This window comes from Rhinolophus sinicus, chromosome 15 (genome assembly GCF_057876585.1).
Source record: "Rhinolophus sinicus isolate RSI-liver-muscle chromosome 15, RSI-T2T, whole genome shotgun sequence".
NCBI lineage: Eukaryota > Metazoa > Chordata > Mammalia > Chiroptera > Rhinolophidae > Rhinolophus > Rhinolophus sinicus.
In genome coordinates this window covers 52,275,073-52,299,756 of record NC_142515.1, presented here as the reverse complement: position 1 = coordinate 52,299,756, position 24,684 = coordinate 52,275,073, and the positions used below count along the sequence as shown (strand labels likewise).

Below are 24,684 nucleotides of genomic sequence, written 5' to 3'. Positions count from 1 at the left end.
CCCATGCAGTTTTCTCCCTCACATATATGTGATCGATCTGGTTATTCAGATGAGCAGCCCTTCAGCTAAGGAGCCCTCGTGCTGCACATAGCACGCACACACACTCTCTCACACACGCACACGCACACACCATCTCCCATATTTTGGTACACGCCTGTCCCCAAACATATAGCAAACACAGACATGTTTACATTATCACACACAAACAAATAGCATCCACTCAGACTTGTTACCTGCCTGTCCCCAAATACACCACTACATGTACTCAAAAACACACAAGTTCTGCCCACACACACAAGGTTTGGTACATGCCCTTCCTTAATTAAACCATGAGTGCATATGTGCAGTACACACACACACACACACACACACACACAGCCAACTCCTTCAGAGAAGATGGGGTACCTTGGACTAGGAAAGAGGCCTGTCCCCCAGCCACATGGAGCTCCAAGAAAATTCATCAGTCTGGGCCTCCTCCGAAGGGGCTAGAAATATTTCTACAGAAAAAATTACTTCATGATCTAGAAATCATCCAGAACCATCTAGTCCATCCCAGACTTCCCCCTTCTCAGAACCCTATAGGAGTCCATCGAATGGTCTGTGGAAAGATGAATTGAACTCCGTGCTACTCCACTGGGGTCTGCAAAGCAGCAGGTCATCAGCACCTGGGACTGTGCTAGAAATGCAGAGGCTCAGGCCCAAGCCCAGACCTACTGAATCAGACACAGCACTCGAACAAGACCACAGAGGATTTGTGTATACATTCAAGCTTGGGAAGTGCTCCCTAAGGGTCCACCCATCCTATAACCAGGACATGCCCCACTGAGCTCACCCATCCTTATCTGCTCTAAATGTCTAGGCTCTCCAGCTCCTGCTGCAGCAGACAGAAGAGGCAGCAGGAACACTCCTCCACCATCAGACCTCCTCTCTCACCTGAGACTCCCCTTCTCTCCTACCAGCAATAACTTGAGTTAACAGCACAGCCTCGGGTGTCCAGACTCGCCTGCATCTCTAAACCCACCAGGAGCTCAGTGATACTAACAGTTTTCTCCCCACTAATTGTCTCATCACTCCACAACTGCTGCTTTTTATTTCATTATGCTTCTCATCAGTTTCAGATAGGAATATAACCGAAAAAGAAATTGGAGGGGAACAATTTCAATATTTCAAAACACATGCAAATCAACACCCGGAATCCTACCTGGAGTGCTTTTATTGAGACAATTCCATACTTGTCTGAGAGATGACCTTATAATAAATAAATTCATATCTTGCAAAGGTAGATTTTTCTCCCCATCTTATAAAGCTAATTATACCAGCACAACATAACATTTTCCTAAATGCCTGATAACCTCATCCTGTTACTCAGGAAATATTATTTTTAAATAGGTGTGATAGATACAAACTGAAACACTCAGATTTCAATTCCAATCCCAATTCCCGGATCCCCTCTCTGAGTAATTTAAGGACTTCCTCCAGATAGTTTTTCATATTCTTTTAACTGACATTTTATCTTTATACAGTATCTCACAGAATGAGCACGCACTAAGACAATGACAGCCAAGAAGGCCTGTCATTTCTCATTCCGACAAAGACAGATGTCTTACACTGGCTTATGCCAATAATAGATCCAACAAAAAACAAAAGAGACTACACCTGCCGCTGATGTAAAGGCACCAATTCACATTTGTGACACTCATTTGTCAATTAACAGATTTCTTCCATTGTTGACACACGAGACTTAAAAGATGTGGGCTCGAATGTGATGAATTAAAAAAGACAGATGAGTAAGCTATGAGCTGCAAAGTAATGCTATAATGTGCTTTAGATATGAATATCAACTGACACCCCTGACAGGCCATACAAGGTTTTATTTCATTTTGCACTGTATCCAGGCTTCATACTTTGTCTTCTTTGTTCGCTTTTCATCAAGCTCCTAACATCTCATTCTGACAGCCAGAGACATTTAAGGCACTTTCGTTTCAAATGCAAGTTAGTGTACTTGATTTGTCATTAAAATGCAAAACGACTGCCGTTGCAGGTAAATGTAGGTACGCTTAAAAGGTTGGATCTGCAAAGCTGAAAATGGTTTGTGTTTCTTTTTACCTTCTTCCCGCGGCTAGTCACCTCTAGGGGTCCCGCCCGACACCCCACTGGGCAAAGGCCTGCACGGAGAGGGCCTCAGGAGGTCCGGATCCCCACAGTGACCAGGGAGGATATGTGGACTCCCAGGTGAGCCAGGCCTGAGTGAAGAACAGCTTTCCCCTCCCACAGGCCTGCTGCGCTCCCAGACTATGGGCAAATATGAACTTTACCTGTATGTGAACCAGTAAAAGCACAGCCTGTGAAGAGGAAGTGTGGACAGGCTTAGGTCAAGATGTTCAAAATAATTCTTCCCATGGATCCCCCATCTGCCACCTCCTCAACCTCCTACAGCAAAGGAGAAAATGCCACACCCTCGACTCTCTGGGAGGTAGGAGAAGGGTTAGACAGGGGCTGCAGGGGAAAATTTTTTTAATGAACTTTAATTCATGGATTTCACTCTTTGGGAAATTATCTTAAGGAAACAGTGAAAGAACGATTTATAGGCAAAGATGTTCATCACAGCATGATAACCATATATATGTGTGCGTCAATAAGAGAATGGCTCAATCATGGTGTATCTGTGAAAACTATTACGTAATTGCTGAAGAACCACATTATCCTAAAAAACTGAATCACATGATATAATATTAACAGAAAAACATAGGATACAAGACTGTATAGACAACGAGAATCCAAGGTTGTAAAAATTTATACGTACTCAAATGTTAATAGTTGTTTATTCAGCAGTAAGACCCTGGATTATCCTTAATTTCCTTCTGTATATTTTTCCTATACCTTTCCATTTTTTATAAAATGAATATGTATTACTGTATAACCAGAGAAAACAAGAAAAGCTTGAAAAAATTAATTTTGAAAAGTAAACATTTCTTTGTCCCAGTTTCCTGTTCCCCGCCACCATTCGTACTTTCTGGGCCTCAATTTCCTTTGTTCAAAGAGAGTATTAGACCCGTGTTTTCAAACTGTGTTCTATAGAACCCTAGGGTACCACAAAGGGCTTCTGAGTTTCTTCAAATGACTAATTTGAATTTAACTTTTAAATTACTTTAACCATTTTCTGAAACTATAATTTAAGGGCAGTTAGCACTCTCAAATATGCTCGATACCGAATTGCAACACACTGGAGGACAACAGCCTATTATCTGGCGCTGCCAAATTAAATAAAGTTTCTTCTTCTTACAATTGTCTAATGAAAGACTATCCTGATGTTTACAAGGTTAACTTTAAGGGGGGTGGGGGGGGGAAACTGAACTATTTGCAACTACTTAACTGAGTGAGTTAGCATGTAGATAGCACACAAAGTTAAATACAGGAATAATCTAAACACGGGGACCAGTATAAAACTGCCATCTTGTCTCTAACCTCAGTGTCAAACCCAGTGTTCATCTGAACAGCTTCACTGCTTTTGCTGACTCACAAAAAAAATAATTCAAACATTTTTATTCTATAATGTTCTTTCTATATAAAATGTTTGTTTGACTAGATTCTGCTACTAGAAAAATAACTTTGAAAACAGCTGGATTAAACCAGCCTACCGCTAAGAGTCCTTCTGACAGCACATGGTTCTATGAAGCTTAGCATGGGGTATCACAGGAAGAGTGGACCTCTGTGATAAAGGAGGTCCAGTTGAGTGCCAGCTTTCACATTTCACTATGTGACACTAGGCAAAGTACTTGATCATCCAAGTCTCAGTGTCTTTATCTGTAAAAGGGGTATAAAAACCTCATGAGGTAGCATGGTAAGCACTTAGTTAACTGTTAGTTGATGGTACATCATTATCACCACTTGGGACAAGTGAAAGGAAGGAATGGCTAAAGAGTAGATGGCTCAACATCGCACAAACAGTTCACAGAGGCCAAAGACAAAAATGCTTTCTTATAGCGAACAATAGAAATTTCTTTACTAACTTGATGAATCAAATCCAAAGCAGTCTCTTTCTAGGTTACCTGGCCCATGTTTATTTCCCCCTTTATTTCCTCACCTTCTCTATCTTCTGACTAGTTTATACTCTAGAAGTACGGTCTTCTTTTAATAGTAAATCAATTTAAAATCTTTACACTCTGTCTCCCTGTGCACTGCCTAAATGTGATTTTTACAATTGTCTTCTGGAAAGAGGCTCTAACAAGCGCTTTTGTAAAAAAGCTAACACTCAGAGCCAAAAACAGAAATAATGCAAACACTGGGACCACTATAACCAGTTAGTTACAACAGAACCGTTCAATTCAATGTAGATCAGAAATTACCTAAAAAGCAAACTTTTAGTCAAGGCAAGAAAATCAGATGGGAGAAACGTATGGTTGTAGAAAATAGTCACACATATTCCTTATAAGGAAACACTGTAGGACTATGATCTCCCTTTTGATTCATACACAAGTCACAAACAACAGATGCCACATGACCCCAAGCAAAATAATATTAAAGATAATTCTGCTCAAAAACAAAAGAGGCCAAAACAAAAACTATTTTGGGGATAGCTGCTCTTTTAGTACATTATCTACAGGAACAAAACTCTTTCACATTTAGTATTTCATTTGACCTTCACAACTATGATAGGTGAGTATCATTATCCCCCATTTGAAAAATGACAGCACAGGTTAAATTACTTGCTCAGTCTCTTACAGATAATTTGTGATGGAGTGAAGACTAATAGTCATGTATCCTGTCTCACAATCTCATTGCTTTTCCACCAGAACACACTCCAGCCAAAATGCCCCTGGGTTCTTGGTCTCCAACACGACACTGAACTTCAAAGTGCAAGAGTTCAGCTTCTCATTAAAAACAAAACAAAAAAACAAAAAAAAGCATAATGACAAGAATGCATTACATATTAACTAAACTTACTGTGGTGATCATTTTGCAATATACACATACATCAAGTCATTATGTTGTACACCTTGGACTAATGCAAAGTTATATGTCAACTATGTCTCTTTAAAACTGGAAAAAAAATAATGCATTATAGTTAAGTAGTGCTTAGCGATTTACAAAGCACTTACATTCAAATAACTTATCTCGTGTGCAACCCAGAGACATCTTAAGGAGAAGAGTGGACAATATTTTTGTGTCTGTCACGGATAAGAAAACAGACTTATGCCTCTTAAAGGATTGTCCAGATAAACAGCAGCAGCAACAGGACTCAAACACCTGAAGTGGAGCCAAAAACTACAGTGGAGACCCAACCCCCTTACGGATGCATGAGGCAGTTTCTTCTATTGTTATTGTTGTTGATCTTCCTAAAGGAACAGGACGACGAAAGTTAACCAAACCTTATTTTCTGCAAACTTCTAAACTGCTAATATTTGATAGAAAGACTGACTGTCTACAATTTTTATCTTCCCTGAAAAATGATGAGGTCAAATCTAAGTTTGGGAAGAAAACAAAACACCAACAGGTGGTGGTGGGAGAGGTCCCTTTTTCTTGGGCCTATAAGACAAAATTTTCCTCTTCTCTACCATTTAGTCACCAAGCCACTTTAGTTGACCAGATAAAGGTCTTGAAGACAACAATGAATTAGAATCAGGGGAATGCAATGGGATACAAGACAGTATAGGAGCTATGCATGCAGGCTTTGTGGTTGGGCAAAATGAAATCTTGGCTCTCACTGACCAGCTGTGTGCCCCTGGGAAAGTCACTTAACCTCGGCAAGCTTCCATTTCCTGTCTTTAAACTGTGAAGAACACCTCAATGCAATAATGAATTAGGAAGGTAATCTGAGAAAGCTGACCTATGAATGGTGATTACCATTGCTGCTACTTCTGTTAAAGTAAGCTATTCTGTTTTTAAAGATCCCTTTCAGCAAATGAGAAATTCTGAGATTAGCTAGTGTCTTTCAATAGAAGGGTACCTACCACCTGCATAACTTGGCCCTGGGCACTCCTAAGAGAGCTGTTCTCTAGCCCTGGAAAAGCTTATGTCCCAAGGGGAGGCAGAATTATTGCAAAGGCCCCTAGGCATTCACAGAACCAATAACATGCAAAATTTCCCGGGGGGAGAATGAACCCCTAAGAGCCAGCCTGGCAGAAACACTGTGGCATGGAAGAACTATAACAAATGCAATTTCTAAGAGATGAGATTTGAAGATTTGATTCCTCCGCTTCTGAAGGAGCCCAGGGCCAGGCTCCAAGGCCTTGCTGGGTGCTGAGCAGCACAGCACGCTGTGGCAGGAGTCGGCGGAGAGCTGCATTAACGATGACCCTCTAACAGCAGAACTGCCATATATACATGTCAGGGCTGACACTCGGACCCTGCTCAGCCTGGGAACGGCTACCCTCCATCGACCGGAGGTGGCCTGTCTCCCCCACATGCCGGTCACTCCAGGGTGAAGGTTTGACGGGGAGAAGCCATACCTCCCCTTAGTCCTTACTTGATTGGCCTCCCCAAAAGACTCCGGCCTGGCCAGCTTCCCCCCACCCTCCATCCACCTTCTATGTCCCAGAACCACCTCCATTCTGCACAGCACAGCGGCTTGGGCCTGCATGTGTGTGAAGGAGCTTACCCTATCCCCCAATTTCTCTTCCTGGACTCCTACAAATTCCTAGGGGCACACAGACCAGGATCTCACCATCTCCACTTGGGACAAGCCCGGTTCCAAAGTCCTGACGTTGTGCAAGCTATCTATCTACCCTGACCAGAAATCTGGACTCAGTGCGGCAAAGCCCTCCCTCTTCAGAGCACGGCCCAAGTCCCTATCTTATTATGTAGTTTCCTTTGAAGAAGTCCTCCCTCCTGAGACCTTCGTGGGCATGAGAATCAACAATCTGCCCCCGGCGCTTAACAGAACTGTGTGGTCCTATGGGTATCTTAAGAGATCTGTCTGAGGCCACCCCCAAGGGCTCTCCTGGGTCAAGTCCCCTGCTCTATTTGGCTGGGACCCTTCCTTTTCACATGTGGCTTCTGAAGTTGCTCACTAACTCAGAGAATAAGCCTCCCAGACAGTAGGTGGAGTAACACGCTCCCCAATAGGAGAGAACCACCAAGTTCTCAAAGGCTGCCAGCATAATGTGACAGTGGAATTGTATTGCTCTCTGATAATTTCACCTGTATTAGCCTTATCTCCACATCGAGCACTGAGCTTTTTCAAGGGGAAACACCAGACCTCTAAGTTCCAGGTGCTGGGGAACCCAGCATGCACTGAATATTTACATGTCTATAAGGAATAGGAAGGGACCTGCAAAGAACACTGACTGAAGCCCTCAGCCCTGCAGGACACCCCCAGACAGCTTGGAGAGAACCATCCTGAGCAATCCCCACCTCCACTTAGCAGAATTGTATAACCCAAGGTCATAGCCCCATGAGCCATTGAGAGACCTTGAAGACCACGTAGCCCAGAGGTGCATCCTGCAAAACATAAGTCACCCCAGGCCTGATTTCCACCGACCAAAGAAAAAGAAGAAAAACTAAACTCTGTAGTTAAATTTGTCCCTACAGTCATTCTTCATGGGCTGGAACAAATGCATACTGCTCAGGCGCAGGACACTAGACAAAGTGACCTTCAGGAGTCATTGCCAGGCTCCCTTTTCTTCTGTATCCCAGGTCAGGCTGACTTTTCTTACCAGAGCCCAGCCTCCAAGAATAGAATTTGGGGTATTGGTTTGTTACATCCAATTACAGCCGGAAGGACGCTTAGCTTACTGTGATGTTAGCCTAGCTCAGGTATCTGGGAAGAATACACAAGAGCCAACCAGGACAGACCCACGATTCAACCGTCAGCACAGATGAAGACAGTCAGCCCTCCCACGCTTGCCCTCAGCGTCCTGGTCACCCACTGCCCTTAGGAGGTGCAAGTCCTGAGGGATCGAGCTCCCACACTGATCCATTTAGAAAGGACAGGGAAGATGTTTTCAAAAATAAGTCCCTGAAATAAAATTAACCCCCCGCCAGGCAATCCCAACACACCCCCTCAAAGACTGGCATGCAAGAGGGCAAATGCCCCTTCATCCAGCTTCTCAGAATGAGAAGAGCAACAGCTCTTAACTCCGTCCCCTTTCTGCTCCACCAACCCCACAAATACAATTTCGTATAAAAAGAAAAATCATTAGAATTTCTGAGGAACAAAGCACTTAAACTCACATATTTGAACATCTAGAGGGGTGTGTGTCTCAGTGAAACAAACAAAACAAAACAAAAAGAGTCTTGGGAAAATGATGCCTTTACAAACAGCAATTAATTTGAAAAGAATACTCAAAATTCTCCCCCGTGCAGATATTTCTTTAGCAGCTGAGGGACAGAATAAAGCTAGCTCCAATTAAGGCATCTTTAATTTTCAAATAATAAAAGTAAAAAGAGGCTCCTTTTGCCAGCATCCTATGTCCTTCCCTACTCACATCTGTGCGCCATTCAGGAGAAAAGAATATAAAAACCCGCAGCTAAGCAGAGACTACAGACAGCGAGACAACTACTCCAAATGCCACATTTTGACACTGGTCAACAGCAGAGGGTTTTTCTTCACACATCTTCTCTCCATCTCTCCCCCGCGCACTGCCTCTGTCACATTCGCCCAGCAGAATGCCCTCCCTGAAGGTGTGCAATATCCAGAATTTCTCTTTCTCTGGTAAACAAAGCTGTGCCTATGAAGCATCCGGTTTCTCTTTGACCCATATCCAACTAAATCAGGCCAAAGTTCCACATATCATTTTCCCCTCCAACGATGAGTCTTTTCCCCTCAGAAGTTCCACACATTTACTAAAATAATTTGAGACTTCATCAGAAAGCCATTATGCCTGCAAACACTAAATTATTTAAGTGACTCCTTGTATATAAATATTTCATATCAGAAATTGATTTCCAAATGCAGCTCACAGGAAGAATGACCACACTAAGCAGTGTCCGAGTAGCTCTTGCTGTTCGAGAAGATGGGCAGCATTGTAATGCAACTGGAAAAACTGAATTCCACACGAGGTCATGCATGATTGCATGTACCATCTATGTAGAAGGAAAATTGCTGCCTCCAACTCCCTTCGTGTCAGAACTAGAAACATACCCAGTAGAATCTTCAGGGAGCAGAGCTAAATAAAAGGCTATGAAACAAATTTTTAGATTATGAAACTGGACACTTTTTTTAACTGTCATGTCCTGAAAGCACTGAATTTCAACTTTGGGTCACACCGGGTAAGATTTTAAGCACTCCAACCCTAAAAAAGACCTCTGGCCACTAGCTCTTATTCTGTGTCAAGAGGCAAAGAAAAAGAAAATTCTGTTTCTCAAACTTGTGAGAAAAAACAGGGCTGTGGTGTACCTCAAGCCTCCAAACACACACATGCACCCTCAGTGGTATGAACAGCAGTCACGTTGAAAGGGATGAACAAAGAACAGAGATGCACAATAAACATCATTAACCAGGGCTCCAGGCAGCACAGAATAAACCACCTCGAAACAAATGGGCACTGAGACCCCAACAAAAACTTTCCAGGCAGCCTTAGGAGTGTGACAGCCCAGGACCCCGGCCAGTAGCCCTGAAGTGTGGCAAAGAAGGGAAAGTGGGCAGGGGGTCCTCACTGAGCCCCTCCCCTGCCCTCTCCAACAACATTGCTGCTCTTTCCTCCATCTCCTCCTTGGGTACCCAGGGAAGAAGGCATAAAAAGACCAAGTGGAGCTGAACCAAGTAAAAAAATGCCCACTTTTCACACCAAGCCAGCGGCACAGAATCGAGTCAATTAGCATACACATCTAACCCCCAATGTACTTATTCAGCAAAGCACCACCTTGCTGATAGAGACTTAGAACGAACACACACATAATAAAACTTCCTTTTACCAGAGCAATAGCTGAGAAGAAAAAATTATTACTCCTCAAGCCTTAGCAAAAGCTAAATCCTGTTTCTCTCCTTAGCTGCTGCATTCAGCTTGATGTAGCTAAATTAACAAAATGTTCCCTTGGCATTTAAATTCTCTTTTTCTTCCCTTTTTTCTCCTTGTAAGCAGGGGAGGGGGAGGTGATGCATAGTACGTCAAAAGACAAAGCAACTTCAAAACAAAATCAGTTATTTGTAAATAATCCTTGTGGGGATTTCCCCCCTCCCACCCCAAGAAAAACAGCCCTGCCAGTTGTAATAGAAAGCCAAGTAAAGATAAATCAATTAGCTTGCTAATTTCTCCCCTCTCATTTATTTAGCTCTGCACTGTATTTGTCGTAATTGACTACAATTATGTTAATTACTAACTCCAGTATAATTACTATATTTATTGTCATTGAGCACGCGATGTACCCACAGCAAAGCTGGCATTTGTCGGGCATCAAGAAAGCAAACTGTCGAGAGGTGATTCTCGGCAAACTGGCGGATGTGGCTTCAGCAAATGAAAGGGCAAAAGAGATTTCATGCAATGTTAGTCTGAAAGCACCGGTTCATTAAGGATATTAATTTTCTGATAACTACACATTTAAGCATGACACCCTAGCACAGTATCTACAGGATTTTGCAATTATTAATGCGTGACAGTTTCAAATGCTAAGTGAATCAATTAAACAGCAGCATTCACAATTTGAGAAGAGATAACTGCTTCATAACTACCTAAGACTACAATTTTCACACGACAAAAAAGAGCCATTGAGGCGCCTTCAAAACCTGACAGGTCAAGAAAGAAGTTTGAAACAAAAGCACCTTACAACCATCATCTCTCCTCTTTACTTGTCAGATCAACTTTGCTAGTGTCTCTCCAGAAACGGCATCACATGCCAGCTGCCACAAGGTGATTTTTCATGTCTTGTCAAAGAAATCTTTTATTCTATTTGCTCTGCATTAACATGTTACATTTATTGATCAAGGGCCTGTTCGGCAGCCACAGCAGGGCACTGAGCTCTCCATGCCTACGGGGCTTTGATGTCCCGGTGACATTCCAGCCCGAATAATGCACATACTAAATGGATTTAATGCAGAAATGTGTTTGGGCCTGACAGTTACATTAATAACAGCCCCTCACACTGATAAATATGCAATTGCTACTATTAAGAGTTACCCAATTATGGGGAAAATATTTCTCTACCTTAAAAATAAATCCATCAAGGAAAAAAAAGTTTTAACAATGGTGCATTTTCTTAAACCACTTCTCCAGCTGCAGAAAATGCACCCGTGTGGGGGTTAATACCCCCTTCTGCTGCCTCCCCCTTCAATTGTTTTTAATAAGTCTTGCTTTATCTCAAGAATGGTTTGGGTTTGTTTTTTTTTTAACCTCTTTTGTTGGTCTTCCCTGCTCTACCCGTCTCTTATTTCTTTAGAACCAGAGAAAAAGCAGACACCCAGAAGACTAAAAAATTGGGTTCTGTATAAACTCAGAAAGGAACTAAGGGGAGGTGGTGCAAAGGTGGGGGGCACGTAGCTGATCTCCATAATGATGGGTCTGGAGAAGGAGGTGTCTTTTTTTAATATAAACTCTAAATGAAACATGAACATGTGCGTATGTGTCTCTCCCTCATTTAAAACCCTAAGTGACCTTGTGCTGTGGCAGTGATGGGGGTGGGGATGCTGAGGGAAAAAGAAAGCAGCTGGGATAGAAGAGACCTTTTATTAAGACAAGTCTCGGCCAGGGAGAATTTGTACTTATTATATCCCTGCAATTAAACACAGACACCAGCAAAAAGCATAATCGCTCCCCTTTCATCATAAAGGAGCAGGGAACAGCTGAAATCACCAACTCTGCAGTCCCTGAGGAGACAGGAAGAAAGAGGCTTTTCAGATGGCGGGTGTGTGCATGAGAGTGAGTACACGTGCAAGTACAAACACACAGAGGGACACATACAGCCCCCGCCTCTCTTCCTTCCAGTCTCAAAACTCAAGCATACAGTCATCTGTCCTAGGGTTCCCCATCCCAAGGCTGGGACAGGGAGCAGTCTGGCCACAGCATTGCTGAGCCATTTCTCGCCATGACAGTGACCTTCACCTGAGCCATGCCTCACAGCCCAAGGGGAGACAGAGGATGGGTTCCCTGGGAACACCCCAGCTCCAAGTCAGCCTGGGTCTCACCAGGTCCTGCCAACCCGAACTTTCCAAATCAGGAAGGTTTTAGAAAAACAGGAGAGGGAAGGAAATGCAACAGAACCCGAAGGCCTCCAACTTGGGGCTGCAGGATCCACCGTGATCCTGCTACTAGTGATTTAAAAGAAAAAAACCCCACGCCCCCAAAGACATACAGGCTTGGAAATGGCCACCCGTCTTCTCGCACAAAGAAAGCAATGATTTCTACTTTGAGAAGCATTTTAGAGTAAAGCTAAAGTCAGACCACTGGGGCCATTTAATCCCATTTAACCATGGAGGGGTCGGGGGCAAATTTCTTCTCGTTTGGGCCTTGGTTGCTTCATCTGTAAAACATGGCTGATAGTCCCATTGTCAAAATGTTGTTGGGAGGCCTAAATGAAATAACACGTGTTAAGTGTTCTGCCCAGCCTTGGCACATAATACTTGTTCCATAATACTGGTTATTTATTACTAAGACAAACATGACCGATGTCACTTGTTTGATCATTTGCCCCTGGACTCCACTGGAAAGTAGAGCCAGTCACCGCTAGGTACTTATTTGCAAGGCTCCTGTGTCTTGAAGCTCAACAAGAGAACAACAGAACTACTCTGCAAACTATCTGACAGGTCTGAGGTCTTCCTCAACAGAGTGCAGTTGGCATGGGGGAGGGAGAATTCTTTTCTGTCCAAGGTCGTCCTGTGCCCTGCAAGACATTCAGCATCCCCGGCCTCACCCACTAAATGCTAGTAGAGCCCCTACTCTCCTCACTGCAACAGAACTTCCTGGTTGAGAACCTGGAAGGCTGGTGAATAGGAAGTCTGAAAGGGTTAAGGTCACCAGTCTCTCCCCTCCACCCCCCAAATCACCAGCACTTCCAGCAGCCACCCTGATACCACAGAGGGCAGCATCACCCACAGGCTCAACCACGTCCTCAGGACAGAGGACAGGGCAGAGAGAGAAGGTGAAACAGTGAGGCCCAAGATTCTGGGGAAGTAAAACGGGTGAAAAGGGAAATAGAAGGCATTACTAAAAAGTCTAGGAATTCCTTACCCTGGTGGCAAACACTGTGGGAAATACGGAGACCACGTTTTCCACGTTTTTGAAAGTACTTCCTAAATCGCACTGCAAGTTACGGGGGGGGGGGGGGGGGGGGGGGGGGGGGGGGGGGGGGGATCGTCATCTATGAGAAGGCTGAACCTCACCTCTACGGCACCTTACACAACTCCCTCTAATCACTCACCACTTCCCAGCCAGTCTTACCCACAGTGGTTCAATACCTCCCTTTTCTCAGGCCAAAAGGTGCAAATCCAGGAAAGTACACCACTTGGGGGTGGGGGTGGGGGTGGGGGGAGGTTGCCATGTAAACCTCACTCAAAGTGGCTGATGCCTGCTCCCTTAGTGATCTTCCCTCCCTCCCGCCAACTGTTTTTAGTGGTTCCACATTCATGGACGTCACTCCAGACAGTGTTGCAAGTACAAGAAATCAAAGTCTTGCTACGGAGACATGAACTATTACCTTCCAAGTCATTTTACACATCATCTTTTGATGGTATGTCCTGTGTCAACAGCTGGGAACACTAGAATTGCCAATGATATTCTTGGAACAAAAATACAAGATGCTTTTTACAGCACTGCCCAGCTTGGAGAGAATGTGGTTTCTAACATATGTAGACCCCTCCCTCCTTGGAATTTATCAATGCCCTGGAACTATTTTGAAAATTCACTAACAGTTTATCTTTCTAAAGCCTATGTTTCCTACCATTGTCTCTTCCTCTCAGCACTGACATGCGCTCCGCTGCCCCCCCCCGACTCCAAATCAGCATGCTCCCCAAGTAAAACCACTGCATTTGAGCTTTGAAAACAAGGCTCCTGACTACAAAGACATGGTTTGATGAAGAAAGACCCAATGCCAACAGAGCATGCCCTTTGAGCTGTTCTGAGAAGCGAGGCGGGGTGGGGGGGGGGACTTTCTCTCTCACCCATTCCTACTGTCATATGAGCAAAGGTTATGCTCCTAGAGGAGTGACAAATATGTATGAGATGAGTGGGTTTAGCCTATGAAATGTCAGAGACAGTTGGAGAACTAAGGTATTTATATTGGTTAGTATGAGCTAGGTTATGCTGCATTAACAAATACCCTCAAGTCTTATAACACAGATTTATTTCTCATTTATAATCAATGTCTTACATGGATCAACATGAGTTTCTGCTCATTTATGGTCAGAACCCAAAACCAATGTATATAACAGGTAGAAGCAGCTCTTGCCAAATTATGCACTGACTCTTAACATGTCTAGCCATTGGTCACACTAAAGGGTGCAAAGATGTGCAAACATACCATGTGCTGAAGGAGAAGAAATTCTAACATTCTGTGAGGAACTCCAACATGACTACCAGAGAAATGGCCCCTGTGGAGGATCAAGCCTGGGCTTTTAGCCTCACAACCACCATGTTTAAGCTCTAACCATAGTTATGCTTATTGACGACCTATTACCTATTCCAGGTAACTTGCTAGACACTTTACACAGTGACACACTTAACATTTCTCCAATTAGCTCAAAGCCAGTTTAACAACTGGTGAGTGACAAAAGCAGGATTTCAAGCCAGGGTGGTCGAACCACAAAGCCTCGGATCCTTTGAATCCCACTGTCCATTTTCCCAACTGAGCAGCAAGTTCACCGGCCCAGTTTTGTCTAGTAGTTCACCACAGACATAGAAATGCTGGTGTGTCTGTCCTAGAAGCTTTGATGGTGCACCACGTGTCTGCCTCACTGCCTGGGCGAGAGGACAAAGCCACCATCTCTTTACTGGAGCTGCCCCAACTCCCCAGTTCTTCACTTTCATCCTGGCCAAAGCCAAGGAAGCAACAAGCAAGCTCCCCACTAAGAAATGTTCTCCTAAGCAATTCCCCCATTCAGTGCATTTGTCAGAGTGATGCTAAGTAAGACGCAACTGCAAATCATTTTTAAAACATAAGCTTCCTGTTGCCATAGATCAATTAAATCCTCTCAATTTTATTGCCAGATTGACACGGGTATATTTATCACTCTTTGTGTTCAGTGTTCAACAAGCTCAGCAGGCAACCCACTCAAACCACTCAGGTCCCTTGAGGGAGAGGAATGGGGTCACCAGGGAGAACTCCGCCCTTGCCCAATCAGGGGAGGAGGAACCCTAAAGCTGGAACAACTCGTTAACAAGCTCTTTGCCTTGAGCAGATCAAGGAACCAGCCCTGGTGAAAGCAGAGGATCTCTTTATTGATCAGCCAACAGAAAGCAAAATATGAAAACCTCAGAAACAAGCTGAAGGAAAAGCTTAGGACAATGGATATTCAAATATTCTTGGTAGCAGAAATTGGTATAACATCTCCTGGGGGCAATGTGACATCTATATCACAGCCCTCTGAGAATTTTGTCTCTGGGAAAATGTCCCAAGCAACTCATCAGAGACCTATTCATCAATCAGTATTACAAGGATATTTATAACACAGATATTTACCACAGTAAAAATCTGGGAACAACCTACGTGTCCAACACTAAGAAATAAATGATTAAAACCGTAATGCAGTATTTCTTGAGATGGAAAAAATACCTCCAAAACAAGGAAGTGCATCATTTTTTTTAATATTTGGCATTATGAAAGACAAAGAAATAAAATGTTAAAAATGGTGATTTCTGGGTTATAAAATTATCAGGAATTTGAGAGAAAGAGGGTTTTCTTCATACCTTTCGAAGTTTTCCAAGATTTCTATATTGATCGCTGTCGTTATAAGAAAAAATTATCTTCAAAAAAATAAAATCTATAATCTCATGCAGATGTAGACAGTGGACTCATGATCATTAATGCATTCAAGTTCAAAGGGCAACCCTACTCCTGTCAGCTATTACCTAATTAGCTCCCTGAACCTTCTGTCACCATTTCAGGGGGGATGGCAGGACCCCACCCCTGGGAATCACATTCAGGAAGAATGAGATCTGGGCTGAAAGGGTAGGAGAGAAAAATATTTGAGTCTTTTAAAAGGAGCAAAAATGTTTTCGGACTTCTTATCTTGCTTCCCTTTCCAACTTCCAACCCAACAGGGCACACACTGGTTCCAGGGACTTTCATTCCCTGAGACAGAATCATAGAAACAGCACAGCCTGAATTTCCACGACCTTCTGCATGGAGAGGTAAGCAGTCTAGTATTAGACAACCCAACAGAAGGAGAGGAAGTCTCGTGATAGTTAATGCAGAGAGAAGACTGAAGTGTAATGGGAAGAAAAACATATACTCGGATAGCGACTTAGAACCCAAGTTCAGAGCGTATAAATCCATAACCACCCTGCCCTCCAGCACAAACAGGTGGCCCTGGGAGCAGCCGCAGAACCGTCACTTTCATGAATAAGGTTAATAATGATGGTACGTGGCTATGAATTAATCGTAAGACAACAGGGAGGGATGTTCCTAATGAGAGCGGTTGAATAAAGCCTGGTGCCTCCCTTTTAACATCTTGGCAAGAAGTCATACAAACCTGGCCACCTGAGAAATTCACATTTGTATATGCATGGAATATCTCTGCAGACTATACAAAAAATGGTGAATAACAGAAGTCAGCAGGGCAGAGGAGAACTGGGAGGCTAAAGGACATAAGTGCAAAGGAAACTTTTTCACTGTTGCATATTTGTTCCTTCTAAAGTCTGTGCCATGTATTAACTATTCAAAAAATGAATAAATGCAACTCAGCAGACAGAGCAGAGAGATGGTTAGAACAGGGGGCTGTGATGAATCTGAGTGTAGGGCAAACTGACTGGAACATATGTTCCCCCAGAATCCCATGGAAATGGTAAGGGGGAGCAGGGGGAAAACTTTCAACAGAATGTGGGACAGGAATTCACAATATTTCATTTGGATTCAATGATTCCTGTAGCCCGGTGGGCTTGGGTCATCTGTTACATATCCACTTAGTTGGAAGGTAACCTTATGATCTTCTTTCTCTTCCCTTCTCCCTATTCTCTCTCCCGTCCACCTTTTTTAGGAAGAAGAATCTAAAATGTCTTTAATTTTGCACCAGCTGAAGGCAAAGAGAGACCAGTGCCTCCATAAGCTCATAACTTCCTCTGACAGCCAAGAAAAATAGTACAGCCTCTCCTCACCCCACCACCATTAGGTAAATAAGATGGTCAAAGATGATCCAATCCCAAATATAACCATATCAAGTTAGGATTGTTGTTCTCCATTCTGGTCTATAATTCCCTCCAGTTTAACCAAGTCCAAGTGGAAACCCTTCCCGAACCTTAGACCTCACCCCTCCCTTACTCACCCCTGCCCCAACACAGCCAGAACCCACTTTGCAGATCACACACTAACCACAACACCACCAGACAGGTTGCTGACCAGATGTGATAGTTCCTCAAACTCAACCCTATGGAAATTTCTCTCCTCTAAAAAAACGAAAATAAAAACCATAAAAATAAAAAACTCCTCTCCCTCTGAGTCCACTTTACTGGCCCTCCTCTCACTAAACTTTCCCACCTCCAGGACCCGTCATTTCCTCTAATAAATCCTTAAAGATCCAGCCCCTCGGGGCCAAGTGCCCCTTCTCACCACCAACTCCACTCACCACACATACCCCTCCCAGGGTCCAGCCCCTTCTCTGTCAAAGCAAGGCAGGGCCCCTGAGTGTGACAAAGACAGCTCTGTTTCCTCAGACCTGACAGCCCAGTCCCATGACCTGTACCCACTGACATACTCCCCTGTGGGGCCCAGTTGCCTCAAACCCACATCCGGGCTCCCACCACCAAGGCGGCCGCAGCCTGAGCCCCTGGAAGCCAGTCACAGAGGAAGAACTCCTTCCAATGCCCCGGCAAAGGCACCCTTTGCCTGAGTCCATGCTGGGAAGCTATTTAAGGAGTGCACACGTGTCTAAGGCATGGTCCCGCCCAGGCTGTGTTCTCAGCCCTCCCTTTGGGCACTGGGACCAAAAACCATCCTTACTTCCTTTGGAGCCAGCGTTTGTTTGTTTGGCACCCTCTCATCACTATGTATTACTCTGCAACATTTCAGTTTCCCCATCTCCCCAGAAGCATACAACCCCGTTGCGAGTGAGGAAGAGAACGCACACAGTAACCACTCTCTTTCTACATAAGCCTCTGGATGTCCCTTCCCTGGAGACAATGCATCTCAGACTGGCCCTGTGTCACTTGAGCACCCAAGAAGCTCTGCTGGCTTAATTTAAATGTAAACTCCCCTCTACCCACTGGTGCCTTAATGCCCTGAGTTTTGTTCATCTTCTCTCAAATTCTTAATTCCCAAGTGTCCTGCTTCAGAAGTTGAGAGAAAAAGACTGCAAAGCACACAAGTTGGAAAGGGCCTAAGCCCTGGGGTGGGATTTGGGCTCATTTCTCCTTTCACGCCAAGACCCCTGTTTCTGTTCAGCTGTCAAGAGGGCACTTAATGGAAAAGCTCTGCATGGGACCAGCTTGCTAGGAGGAAAAACCACCACCCTGACCCCTGCTCATTGATCCCACTGATACCTGCTTTCCAACTTCCCTTCCCCAAGCCCCCGAACCAGTGACAATTCATAACCTTTCAGGAAGAAATGAAATAACGGTCTGCATCCTCCACTGGAATAATATAGAAAAATCACACTTACCTTTTGCCAAGATTGGAACAGTTGTTAAAGTTTCCCTCCCACCCATCCCATGCCAATAGTGTTTGAATTACTTTGAAATATCATCTGGGAGACATCATCACCACAAATATTTAAGGTTCCAATTCATAAAAAGGCAAAGAAAGAAGGTACATACAAACACACACCCTACTATGATTTGGCCCATCTTTGGGAAATGGGGTTATCCAGAAAAGTATTCCTACAAGGCTCGAAAACACTCTTGCTGATTCCATCTCATTCCTTCCCCGACAGTATTCTAACTTGTCTGCATGAGTATTAGTGAGAAAGGAAAGAACAAAGTGAGACTCGCGTAGGAACTCACGTGAGATGGGTGACGCTCATGCTCACTGGTTCTTCAGTGGCACAATGTGCTACCAAAGAATCATTGGAAGCAGAGTCTGACCTCCGGGTGTGGGTCCATATGTCTCAGATCCGGGCACCCTATGCAGAGCTAGAACGTGTGGCTTTTCCCTTCCGGCCATTACCAGGGCTACCGAGCCCCCCAGGCCTGGTCTGTGTCTTGCGAAGGCTACATACCTCAGAAGGTTAAAGCTCAGATCCAGCCTCTTTGCGAAATGGCCACAGTCCCTGCCGAGGTGCTCTGGAATTTCTCTGCAGTCCTGGCCTATGTAGGACACCTGGAAATTAAATAGAACAGAAACAATGTGGCAAAAGGAAATCATCCAGCTGCTCACAACCCTGAGTCATTGATCCGATGATTGCTTCCGCAACTTTAAACACACGCTCCACACACACAAAAAGGCCACATTTGTGGCTGTTTTCCTGATCAAATCAGCTTTGGGGGCTTCAGGGACTCTGCCAACAGCTCCCCTTTCCTGGTATACTTTGCACGATGGAGACTAATCCCAGCAGAATGGAAATTGGACTAAAATTGGCCGGATTCATGTGTCCAAAAAGAAACCCAACGTCAGAGCACGGTGATATAATCGCAGCAATCAGTCTCTCGCTCAGGGGCCTTTCCAACAGCTGCCCCTCTGGCTCTCGCTCTCCTTCCCCTCCCCTGTCCCCCACCCAAATACCCTGTTATTCACATTATCTCATAAAAGACACAGCAGATGCACTTACCAGCGTTCAACCTGCAGGGTGCTGAACAAATAGAGTTGGACAAGAAAACCTCCCCAAACGGCCAATCCCATCCTGTTACCACTGTGTATTAAATGTCCGCCAGACTCTGAACAAAGCTAATTCAAAGGTGACAGGGCAACAACAAATGACCGGAGTTTCCAAGTCTCCCTCCACCGGGGAGCCCTTTGCAGTCAGCACCTCTCTGCTTGCAGAGTTGTTCCCTTAGCCATTCTTTTACTCCTGTTATTATTAACCTAGTGTGTGCCCAGATCTTAAGAGGCTGAACTGAAAGTTGATCCCAAAACTTCTGACTGGGACTAGGCCAGAGGGCTTTCTTGCTGCTCCAACCACTCAGTTTTTAACCCATTTTTACAGAGAGCACCCTGTGGGCAGGATTAACAACTCATCCCAAAACAAACTCGTGGGTCAGAGATGGCCAGTGGATCACAACACACGATACTTCCCGGAAGGACCCTTCCCTGAACTGCCAGGTAGTAAGTCAGGTCCATCACTTGGCTACAGCCTGGATCCTTCCTCCCTACAAATCCACCATCTTCTACGCATACAAAGATGTCTTGGATTGAATGGGAGATCATGAGTGGGTTATGATTACTAATGGGGAACAAGAACATGGTGGCCATCTCAGATATTGGGTTGAACCATGTGAATTACTAATATTCAATCATTTTAGAACTACAAAAGCAGCACTTTCGTATGGCTCAACCTAGTACAAAGCACACTTCATCCTTGCACCCTCAATGTTTCATCTCTCAACCCTCTGCTATCCAATGGGGACAAACTGCTCATAATACAATATCCTGTATTCACTGTCCTTCCGTAACTTCATTCCTGATGGAGACAAAGTGGAGAGAAGAGACAGAAAAATAGCTGATTCCACTAAAACAATTATGACTGGGGGAGATACAGGCCAAAAAACAAAGGACTCTAAGTTCGATCTAGCAAGCTCCCACCTTCCTACATGGGACTCCCTTTCTTCAGAACTCCTTATGTATTATATTGAGTTCAGCTTCCAAGCCAAGATGGAAATCAGACACCAAGGAGAGACTGCAGATATAAAGCTCAATTTAGGGCCTTCCATTTCCCTCAGGATGTCCACCCAACCTGCAGCTTGTTCTGTATTCTAAGTTCACATTGACCACCGCCCCCGACCCATGGCGCTCACCACAAAACCCATCCCTCTCACCCTGGCAAGCACCACCCTCTTGCACCATCATCATTCAAGACCCCTCTGATATATATGGCAGAGAAGCTGAGCTTTAGATGTAGAAACTGAGCTCTTTCCTCATAGACTCACCAAGGACTAAATCTAGCAGGGACCTAGTTTGTCCAAACCCTTCATGTTTTATACAAGGAAACCAAGACTCCAGAGGCCTGTCCAGTGTAATACAGCTTCTTAGTGATAGAGCCCAGACCAAGTCCTACACCAGGAATGAGGACTTCCAACTTGGGGGCTGTGAGTTCTTACAACGCCATATGTGGATTTTCTTGATCAAGAAATGCCAATGGCACATCTATCATATGTTTTAGCTTCAAATTGAGTCTTCCAAACTGAAAGGTTGAGAACTATCTCATGACACCATGTTGAAGGCCCCAGGAGACTGTCAGACACTGAGAAAAGGGGATTTTTGCTCCCCTCTTCCTCCTGTAGGATTCCCCTTTAGAGGAAACAGCAACACTAAGGAGAGTTATCACCACAAAGCATTCAGATCGTTCGCAAACATGTCCGACAAGACTTTCATCAGCTTGTTTTATTACATGGTCGTAACATCACAACATCCCAAGAAAACTAAATAAAGCACAACATATTCCCATTCAACAGAGACAAAGACCAAGTCTTCACATTTTAGTAGGAAAATCAACTTGATAAGCCATCTGCATACTTGGACCACCCCCTTGGTAAAATGGAAGCTTTTTAGAGATGTGAGTTAAACCAAGCACATAGAAGGGTTCACATTGGCTGGGACAGGCTTTAAAGTGGCAAGAAGCCAATGCCAGGCACTTCAACCAACACTCATAAGAGGAGACACTTGTTTAAAAAGTGCTCCTCAGCATAAGACATTACCTGTCAGGATGTCAGGAAGCTTCCGAAAGCACATGACCCCCTAATGTGAGCGACAAGGCCAGAAAAGCCAGAACAAAAATAGTCAGCTTCTTCAGCAAACAAGAAAAGGGATGTAGAAATTCATCTTAAACGGCACAAAAGAGCACATCCAAAATAAGAAGTTATTGCATTTAGTCAATTATCTTGACTTAGACTGAACTGAGGAACCACGTTTCATACTTTTAACTTGCCTACTTATATCATCTGTACCCCAAGACTTCCACCCTGTGTGGAATGATAGCCGAAAGTAACACCATTATCAGGGAAATTAAAACATATCAACTTAAAGACCCCTACAGAGAGGAACACCAGAGAGAAAAAGAAGAATGTCTTGGAGGGATCCCCACACATACATACACCCAGCCCCTCTAAGGGATTGCAGAAAATTACCAAACTGCAAACACTGAGGGTTTCTCTTTGCAGTTGAGACATGTAGGCTCCCAGTACATTTTTGAGGATGGTGCATTTGTCAGTAGTAAGACAGAGATTATTTTATGATACCTCCCCTCAGCCAGGCGTGAGGGATTCTTGATTTTAAATTTGCAGTATTGGAAGCTCTGTCAGAGTAGAAACAGCCCTGGGCACTAGTTCAAGTCCCTGTGCTGCTACTTACGGGCTGTATCACCCTGGATGGGCCACAATCTTGCGGAGTCTGTTTCCTCATATGTAAACTAGTCAGACACTAACCACCTCCAAAGGTGTTAAGAATAATGTAACAACTAACAAATATTAAATGCCTAGCTCCTCTGTTATCTATTCGATCCTCATGAAACAGCCCCATGAGTCATACGAGTATATTATCCTCACTTTACTTATATTACAGGAATGAGATAAGATAACTTTAAAGTACACAGCACTGTCCTCAGCACCTAGTGGCCACTTGGTAAACAGTTATTGAATCAGACCAATATCACTGTGGAAAGGATTTGTTATTCTGATGTCTCTTGGGCACAAAATTTCAGTGCCCAAATTCCAAGTTTGCATTTGTGTCTACAACTGCATTGATGCCACTATTTTAATTGTCACAGCTAGTGGAAAAAGATTGAGAACTTTATGCTGAATATAAATGATGCATTCGAGCCAAGAAAAGGCCAGATGAAGTCAGATCCATGTTGAATGAAAGATTTTATAAAGAAAAGTGGAGGGAGAACTATAACATCCCCCAACATTTGGTGTTGTCAGCCCATGGAACACCTAAAAAGCAGGGCAACGGCCGTCAGTCAACAGTGGGGTCAAAGCAGTGTTTCAGCAAAACGTCATAATCCATCTCATTAAATCATTTTAACTTTATTGGGGTGGTGGTGGTTTTTTATTCTCAGTACTTAAATTATCCCTTTATTTGGGGTTTTTAGGTCTCTAAATATGAACTTAGAAAAAGATATATCTGGTTTTACATTTGTATATTTAAGCAATGTTGTGAGAAAAACAATATTAACGCTATGGGCTCATGGGAAGTTCCCCCACCCCTTACCCCTTAAGGATCTACTAAAATTTGGGAAGTACCACGTGACACATTCAAGGTGCTACCTCTTATAGTGACCATCATTAGAAATTGCAAGGTGCAGAAAGCTAAAAAGACCCTAATCCCAGGGCTGCCACTCATTAGGGTCTTTAGGAGGTTTTAGGACATGGGGCACTAACACCCCCAGAGACATTTTCTCAGCCTGCCTTCTCAACTCCTCCCCCTGGCAGCTCCATCTGTTTAAAACAGTCCCAAGTGTTCAAAAATGCCTCACCCACAGGTCACTGATTGCCATTGGGCTGTGTGGGGTGGGATAAAAGCAGGAGGTATAGGGAAAATCAAGTTTGGGAAGTCAGGGGAGAGAAATGGAGGCACAGGAAAGTTCTCAGTCCCATGTCAAGTCCGCCACGAAGCTGAAAGAAGCTGTACCCAGAGAATGCTGGCTCTGAAATGCAGAGACTTAGGATCTGAGGGAAAGGAGACCCTTCTGGGGCAGAGGCCCTGTCCTCCAGCCTTTCCCTCCAGGCAGCCAGCCATGTTAACTCCCAGGAGCCCCTTTTCCCTGCCAGCTAAATAAGACCCATCATTTTTAATCTCTCCCCCAGGCTGGTACCTCCCTGGCCTGCTCACTTCTGAACCGTGAGAAGGGGAGAACATTCCCTTTAGCCTAAAGTAATTTCAAAATCTAATTGTGCCTGACACCACCTGCCTTAGGCAATGCAAGGGGAGAGCTTCAAAACCTTAGAACTAGTTCTCTAGGGTGCAGAAGGAAGGGCAGGAAGTAGGAGGGCTGGCTTCATCAGAGGTTAAAAGAGAAACCTGGCTCTTCCAGCAGGTAAAAGGCACCCAGTCCCAGAGTGGTTGAGTCCATCCCTCCAGCAATGACTAGAAACACAGAAACACCGAGGCTTCTCTACAAGGCTGAAAGCAAGGGAAGCTGATTTCTATCACCCAGGGTTGAAACTGGAGTGTTGACATTTCCCACAGACAACTATTCAAGAAATCAGGTGCTGAAACATAACTGGAGCGCTACAGCCTTCTACCTGCCCTGGATAAGGGGTCTATGGTTAGCAGCCAGAGCTTGTCTGCAGTGGAGTCCCTCAACCTAGAGCCTGCTGGGACGCAGCATGATTTCACTATCTTTGGTGGGACCCAGGTACTTTTGCCTTCCTGGGCTCCTTCCTCCCTTAGGAAAGACAGGCACACCTAGGAGATACAGCGAATTCGATTCCAGACCACCACAATAAAGCAAGTATTGCAATAAAGCCAGTCAGAATCTTTTTGCTGGTGAAGGGTCTTGCCTTCAGTTACTAAAAT

The 24,684-nt window shown here is 44.3% G+C and overlaps 1 protein-coding gene across 1 annotated transcript in view; it reads right to left on the bottom strand.

Annotated features, from left to right (window-relative positions):
* LRMDA (leucine rich melanocyte differentiation associated) overlaps window positions 1-24,684 on the bottom strand; it is a 1,027,260-nt gene that overhangs the window by 1,001,634 nt on the left and 942 nt on the right. Inside the window, exon 2 of the mRNA XM_019745989.3 lies at window positions 19,235-19,335. Within this exon, the coding sequence (XP_019601548.2) occupies window positions 19,235-19,335 (101 nt within the window). The remainder of the gene's footprint in view (window positions 1-19,234; window positions 19,336-24,684) is intronic.